An 8194-nucleotide genomic window follows, 5' to 3' on the forward strand; every position below is an offset into this window, starting at 1 on the left:
TTTCTTTATCTCTTCAACACTAACATGTGCCATCAAGGGTTCTGTTGCCAAGTAGTCACCCTCTATCGTGGCAGGTTAATCGTGCTTGGGACAAAATATGGCGGATAAAACATATGTCATGTTTACGTGGAAGTTGTTGGGTCTAGGTAAGTCTTTCTCCTTGGCTTGGATGTGCTTTGTGAACTCATCCAACCAATCATATGCTTCTTTTGGTAGCATTAGTTTGGGTAAACAGGATCCTGAGTTATGCCAAAATTTTGCACTTGGTCCATGTCTTCACAAAGGGTATCAACCAGCAATGGTGAGGGTATCCCTCTCTCGGGCGAAATAGTTCCAAAATTGATTGGCTCTGGGCTTCATCTCGGGGTTAGTATCATTATCATATCCTCTTGAGCCCTTCTTAGAATTCTATATTCCCCAGGATGGGGGTACTACGGCACATGGTCTCCTCCCCCTTCCGTCTTGCTATTAGCCTTCTCCACATTTTTCTTGGTTCTCCAATGGAGTTGATTCCTTCCCTCATTGGGTACCTTCTCGAACTTTACATTCTCAGAGGTTTCTAAGGTAATAGGGACCTTTAATGAGTTCATGTGGGCTTTATGTTGCCTCTGTACTCTTCTAATCATGGAGGCTCCCATTTCTTTAACGGGTTTCCCATCCTTTCTGGCCATATACCATTTCCGACCAAGTCGGGTAGGATTCTTCTTTGTAACTGGATTCACAGTTCTCCCCTTTACTCTAACATTTCCACTGGAATAGCTTGGTTGGGATGGCTTCACATCCACCCATTTTGGTACCTTGGCCTCTCTGTCTTCTACCTCTTCAGAAGCTTCATAATTTCTAAACACTTCTGACAAGCCCTTTAGTTCAGAATCTCTTCTCAATCTTTGGAAAACATTCTTAGAGGTCTCTCCTTCAGCTGCCTGCATATCATTTTTGTGGGCCTCTTTCTTTTCTTTTTCTCTTCTTTTGATCAGCTCCTAATCAATAATGGCTCCTGATGCTGGGACTTCTAGCTCACACTCACATTGACATCTACCACACAATACTACTCCTTTGATTATGGTCGCCTTGGGTTTCTCGGGCAACTTGATGGCTCCCTCAGTTGGCCTGGCAATTTGCCTTTGTTTTACTTTCAACTCTCAGGTAGCTTTTCCTTTCCCCTTTTCAACCTACGTCAAGTTGATCATGTTTATTGGGGCTTCTGGAAAATGATTAGTATCAACCATCATATTAGCCTGCGGTTTTTCCAGCAACAGCTTTCCTTTGATGATGAGATATTGTATCCAATCTCTAAACTGGACACAGTTGGTTATGGAGTGATTGAAAATGTAATGCAGCTTGCAATACTTTTTCCTTCTTAGTTCTTCAGGTTTGGGAAACTTTTTGGTGCTGTCGGGCATGATGACTCTTGCCTGAACCAGCTCTTCATAGATTTCAGCTACCTTGGTTAGATCAATGGAATAGCTTTGATACTTGGGAGGTTTCATTGGTAGGAATCCACTATCATTCATGACCACTTTCTGGTCGTTAACCGGCTGGACTAATTCCTTTACTGTCAAAGGCTTAAAGGGAATGGTCATCTCTGCTGCACACATATCAATTCCATCTCTTCCATAACCATTATTTTCTTCCAGCTTCATCCCTTTAAACTCCATTTGATAAATGTCAGCCTTGTTTTTATAGAAATGAGGTATTTTGGAGGAATGATTTGCTTGTTGTTCTTCGATCAACAATTTTTCATACTTGGTGGCAACAATCACTAGTTCTTGCAACTCATTAAACTGCACATCATAAAACTTATTCCTCAAGGGTAACCTCAAGGCCTTCTGAGCAATAGCTATAAGCTGGACATGGTTGATAGGAAATTGGCATCTCATTCTTGTCTTCATAAACCTCATCATGAAGTCCTCGGTAGATTCATGCTCGTACTGCTTTACCTCAACCAGATCGTTGATGGTCATTTCTGGCTCCTTTCTGTAAAACTACTCGTGGAAAGCTGTCTCCATTTGCCCCTAGTTAACAATAGAATTTGGAGGCAAAAAAGACTACCACTGAGATACTGACTCTGTCAATGAATTCATAAACAACCTTAACTTATAGTTAGGATTATCTTCAAATGCCACACAATGGTTGGAGAATTTGAAGATATGGTCCCTGGAGGACACACTGTTATCTTCCTCGCTGAATGTTGGGAATGTAGGCATCTTGAAGTGGAATGGGATTCTGCTCATCAATGAACTCTGGGTAGGGCTTTTGATAGGTAACCTTAAACAGTGGGCGAGCTTGTGGCTGAGCATTTCTCACGACCATCCTTCTAAACTCGGTCAACTCATCTCTAAGTTGCTGATTGGCCGTATTATTAGGCAGGGTATGTGAAAGTCCCCACTTCGGGCTACGATCGTTGCCTGAGTTAATCTCATTTCTTGTTTCGGGCTTCCTCCATTAGGCCTCTCCTCCTTTACTGGCCAAGGGTGGTGGCCTATAAGGAGGAGGCTTGTCTGCCTTAGTAGGCTCTCATTTCCCGCCGGATTCCCCGATCAACTGAGGCATCCCATACTTCGTCATTTCTTGACCACTCTACCCTCTACTGTTTAGTGAAAATAGGGGGTCGGGCAACTCCGCTTCTAGAATTTCTTCCAACACTAGCTGACTAACTCTTGACCCTTTCTTGTTTTTTCCTTTATTCCCGTTTTCCTCCGGTAAAGAAAACAGAAGAATAACTGGCTCCATCACTAAATGGCTGTTAGTAGGGTGAGTTATGGAGCAGAAATGGGGCAGCAAGCATGGGCATAAAGGCTGCAGGTTGCAGCAGCAAAAGAGAGTTCTTTAAAGGAAAAAAAGATAGAAAAAAAAAAGAAGGAAAGGAAGGAAAAAAGGCAAGGCTGCTGCGTTGAGAAAGGAAGGAAAGGAAGGAGGAAATCTTGGCATTCTCTTCTCTCGGTTTTATCTTCTCAAACTCATGTCTTTCTTTTGGTTTATTTTGAGAACTATGTGTAACTAATTTTTTAGAAGTTAGGGGCTGTTTTGAAGCCCCGAATATGATTGCAATTTTGTTATGACATTTCGTTGAATTACTTTTATGAATGGATGAAACTTGGTTCACTATTTGTCTCATTGATGAATTCTTTATTTGTTTTCTATGGATGCATACGTAGTAAGCATATCTAGGATTCTAATGCTATAAATATGTGTGTGCCTGCTCTTGTCGAATGAGGACCTACATATGTTCTAAAGTAGTACTTGTTAATTGCGATTAACATGTGAACCTATTTCTAGGATAAGTAAGACAACGCCAGTACTTACGATGCATTGTGATGACTCAAACTCTTTTCGTTCTTAATGATTTCTACTTGTTAAATCTATGAACACGCCAATCTAGATTGCATGCTAGGGACTAAGTTAAGTTGAAAACGACATTCTCTTAACATACTACGTAAGAAAGAGTAATAGGGTGAGTTCTAACATTAAGCCAACTTGAGCATCTTCATCCGGAAATTAAAGAAATTTGAATGAAACATAACATGTTTGCATGATTATTTGGTGGTGGATAGCAATACCCCTAACTCGTTTTTCTTAATTTGTGAACTACTTAAAATTTGTTTCTATCCTGTTTTTGTTCGATTTAATTTAAATAGCAAATCAACTCCAAAAACCCCAAACATTTGTGTGAGTTAGCTTTGTGTGTCTAGTATCTGCATATAAAATTTCGTAGACTTTAGATAAGTATAAGTCGGTCTAATAATTATTTTTCGGTGGCTGGTCAGTAGGGACAGCAACCCAGTTTTTGTGACATTTTAGGTAGTTAAATAAAACAATCTTCTGCGAGAAAGACCCTTATTTTCATATGCTACAATTGACAAATCTTAGTGTTAATAAGGAAAATCAATAGGACATTTGTGTGCTACTTTCTTTTATGTCAAAAGTTTAAATATTAACCCAAACAGTTTTAGTATAGGGTCACGACTGGTGGCTTCTTCCAGTACTAGTGGCACTGTTGCCGATGATGAGGTCCACAAGTATTATTTTCAATAGGCATATTTGTCGATTTACAAGTTGAACTTATGTAAAGCTGTCAATTTTCCCCAAATACCTTAGTTTTAGCTGATGATCCCCTGAACTTTATAATTAGCAAATTTTCTCCTTGAATTTTAATTCTAGCCAATTACTCATCTGAACTTTTATAAATAGCTAATTTTCCTTCTAACTCTAGAGTTTAAAATCTTCATACAATTTTCCATTTATTTGGATCATACGTACGACACATGACAACTGTATGGGATATTGAGAAAGGAAAATTTGATATTTATTATCTAACGCTAGTAGGCAATTGACAATGTACAAAATTTTAGAAGAGTAACCGGTTAAAATTAAAGTTTAAAGAGAAAATTAGTAATTATAAAAGTTCGGAGTAATGAGTTAAAATCAAAATTCAGAAAAACAACTGGCAGCACTATAAAAGGTGAGAATTGTGGACGAGCCCATTGAGCCGGGTTTTGTATATGCTTTGCTGCCTATTTTCTTGAATGATATACAGCAAATCCCTTATCCCCTTTCCTTGGAAACTCAATCAAGTCCAAAAATGGCACCACTCTAATCAAAGGCTCAAAGCCCCCAAACCCAAACTCAATATATATTATCATGCCATTACCCACCACAATCATAACCATAACACCACCGCCCACCTCCTGCCCTGCTCCAATTTTCCCACCAAATCGCCCTCATTTCCCGCCCAGAAATCTGTTTACTACAAAAGCCATCCTCCACAACCACAGACCAACAATGGCAAATCTTTCTGGGTTCGGTTTCAGTATTGGGTCCCGACTGGTGGCTTCTTCCGGTACTAGTGGCAGTGTTGCCGATGATGAGGTGCGCACCCTGATTGAGTATGCGTCCGGCGAGGGAGGTGCCACTGTAGGAGATGATCTGGTGCTTCTGTTCCACCACTTACAGTACGCCTGCAAGAGAATCGCAGCTCTTGTAGCTTCTCCTTTCAATTCCAGCCTTGGAAAGCACAAGGGTCTCGCTGGCGGCGGCGCTTCGGCTGCTGGGTCAGGCCGGGATGCACCGAAGCCTCTCGATATCGTTTCGGTAAGTTTAACCCCAAGATATAATTGTCTTCAGGAAGTTTGTATTCTCTATGCAATCATGCATACTCATGGGTTTACTCATGTGTATAAACCAATGCTTTTTGTTGATTTTATTTTAATTGAGTCATTGGAGGACGCTGTGTAGGACTGATCTGTTTAAAGCTCTAGTTTCAGTGAGTAAGGGTTAAATTTTTAGCAGAAAATAACTCCCTATTTTGTTGAAATGTCCTCAAATCTGTATGGAAACTGACAAGAGATGTGGACAAAATTGAGGGTGCCTATTCGTTTTGTTTGAAAGGAAACATAATGCCATTTGGTTGGCTTGATGGGGTGTAAGTTTTGAAATAAAAAAATGGGGTCAAAACCGGAGCCAAAGGGCTTGTGTTTGGTTTGCAAATTTCCATAATTTATGCTCACATCCCTTCCCATACATATATGTATACCTATATTGTTCTTCTAAGCCACATCAAATCCGCATTGAGTGGGAAGAACCTGACTGCCCCAGTATAACACAACTTTTGGTCAGAAGTGAAGTGGTAGGTATTGTCGATGATTATCTAGTGAAACGCCTATTCAATCTATTCTTCTAACGTCGTGATGATGGCACAAGCTGTACGCACCAAATATGGGTGAGAAAATCTATGACATATCCATTGAAATGACTCACCTATGGCATGGTCATTTAAGATTATTTGTTTATAATAGTGATTAAACGAAATGCTTAAGGACACTAGCTTCTTCAGCTGGTAAATTTTCTTGTTTTGTACAAGAGGTGTAGGATCAAATCCTTTCTTCACTAAGTTTCCAAGGGATTTGAGCTTTCCATCTTTGGTGTACGGTGTTGTTACCAAATGAAAAATCTAATGTTCTGGTGATATAGCATTGATCTTTCGTTGCTCTGTAAGTTCTCACACCGGCTTGCCTTATTGTCAGGAGCAATCTAGTAATGGTGAAATCGAAGAAACATTTCTGATTAACTAAAGTTTCTTATTTGCAGAATGAAATCATCTTGTCATCTCTTAAAAATTCTGGAAAAGTAGCTGTCATGGCTTCAGAAGAAGATGATACTCCAATTTGGATAACCGATGATGGCCCATTTGTGGTGGTAACGGATCCTCTAGATGGTTCTCGAAATATTGATGCGTCCATTCCCACTGGAACCATTTTTGGGATTTATAAACGCCTTCCGGAGCTGGATCATCTACCAAAGGAGGAGAAGGCTTTGCTGAATTCACTCCAGAAGGGAACTAATCTTGTTGCTGCCGGCTATGTTCTTTATTCATCTGCCACAATATTCTGCACCAGCTTTGGTTCAGGAACACATGCATTCACACTGGATCATTCAACAGGAGATTTCATTCTCACACACCCAAGCTTAAAAATTCCTCCTCAAGGTAAATTCCAAACTAATATGCTTCAACATATGAGATTTCATTTGACAATTTATTACATTTTTACGGAAAGAAAAAACAACAGATTATTTAGAAACCATCACAAAATTATCTAACCTGTACGATGACTATTACACCTTGAAAAGAAATTGCACTATAATGGTTATTGACTGCTATATAAGTCTTCTGAAAAATACTAGTAGAAGCATTGAATTGCGCTTACGCTGGCTCTTTATTTTTCCAGGAAAACATATTCTGTAAAATGGTGATTGATGATACTGAAAACTGCTAGATAGAAGCATTTAGATTGCACTTACACTGGCTCTCTTTTTTTTTCCGGGAAAATATATTCTGTAAATAATGCTCGATGATACTGAAAAATGCAGGATAGAAGCATTTAGGTGTGCTTACGCTGATTCTTCATTTTCCAGGGCAAATATATTCTGTAAATGATGCTCGATATTTTGACTGGCCCAACGGATTAAGGCAATACATAGACACTGTGAGACAAGGGAAAGGCAGATACCCCAAGAAGTACTCTGCACGTTATATCTGTTCTCTGGTAGCAGATTTTCATCGAACTCTACTGTATGGTGGAGTGACAATGAATCCAAGGGACCACCTTCGTCTGGTTTACGAAGCCAACCCTCTTAGTTTTCTGGTGGAGCAAGCCGGGGGCAAAGGTTCTGATGGTAAAAGTAGAATTCTATCGATTCAGCCAGTCAAGCTGCACCAAAGGCTGCCTCTGTTCTTGGGGAGTTTGGAGGACATGGAAGAGTTAGAGAGTTACGGAGATGTGCAACAGAAAGTGAACCCGGGATACGAGGTTTGACAACATCAATAGGCTGATCTCACAAAATCCAGTGGATATATCGTCTGAGTAAAACCTGGGAATGGCTTATTTTCTTGGTCACAAAGGTCTTAACTGTGATTTCTGAAGCTGTGTGATTCCTCGTTTCCTCGGAAACTAAATGTCATGAAGAGTGTAGCTGTGAAAAACCAGGTGACATGAATATCTTCTGTATGTGATTTATCATGTAAAGAAGACTAGTTTGTATGATATCTTCCTGTAATTAAGAAGTCCTGTTTGAGCAAAAAGTTGCCCAGAATTGATGACTCTTTCTTTATCTCATTGAAGTGCAGCAGGTAAATGATTTTTGGCTAAAGTATTAGTGAATGAAATAAATTCATGAGGACCAAAAAACAAAAAGGTATTTCATTGACGCATAGATAAATAGTTATAAAGGAAAATAGTTTTTTTTAGTAGAGCGGTAACGTTACTGTGTTCAATGGTTGCTTGTTAGAGGAAATAAGAATAGATGGAGATTAAACCTGCACTATAGTGCATAGACATGATTGCTATATGTCATGTGGTAAAGCACCATTTGCTATCAAGAAAAGTTTTCTTTTTTGGTCCAAGTATTGAATCAAAATTTTAAAATTATTATTTGATGCGATTAGAATTGTTCCCAACAATAAAATGATTAAAAAAAATCTATTGGAATAAAAGAAATTAATAAAAAGTTCCTTGATGGTCATACAAATTAATCAACGATTTTGAACAACAGGAGGGGGGAACCAAAGAAACTGTGGTAAAGGATCATCAGATTCGTTCAAGAAAATCCAAACGTGTAGTTATTTTTACTGATAACCAACAAAATACTAATGCTTGTTACAACACGGCGAAACAAGAAGGTTCAAATGAAATCCAAT

General features: G+C 39.2%; 1 protein-coding gene across 1 annotated transcript; it reads left to right on the plus strand.

The window, feature by feature from the left end:
• Positions 1-4466: 4466 nt before the first annotated feature.
• LOC103409370 (fructose-1,6-bisphosphatase, cytosolic) lies at positions 4467-7590 on the plus strand. Its single transcript, XM_008348176.4, has 3 exons — positions 4467-5091; positions 6088-6484; positions 6913-7590. Exons 1-3 carry the CDS (start codon positions 4642-4644, stop codon positions 7311-7313), a joined length of 1248 nt encoding a protein of 415 aa, XP_008346398.1. The 5' UTR covers positions 4467-4641; the 3' UTR covers positions 7314-7590.
• Positions 7591-8194: the final 604 nt, after the last annotated feature.

Source organism: Malus domestica, chromosome 05 (genome assembly GCF_042453785.1).
Source record: "Malus domestica chromosome 05, GDT2T_hap1".
NCBI lineage: Eukaryota > Viridiplantae > Streptophyta > Magnoliopsida > Rosales > Rosaceae > Malus > Malus domestica.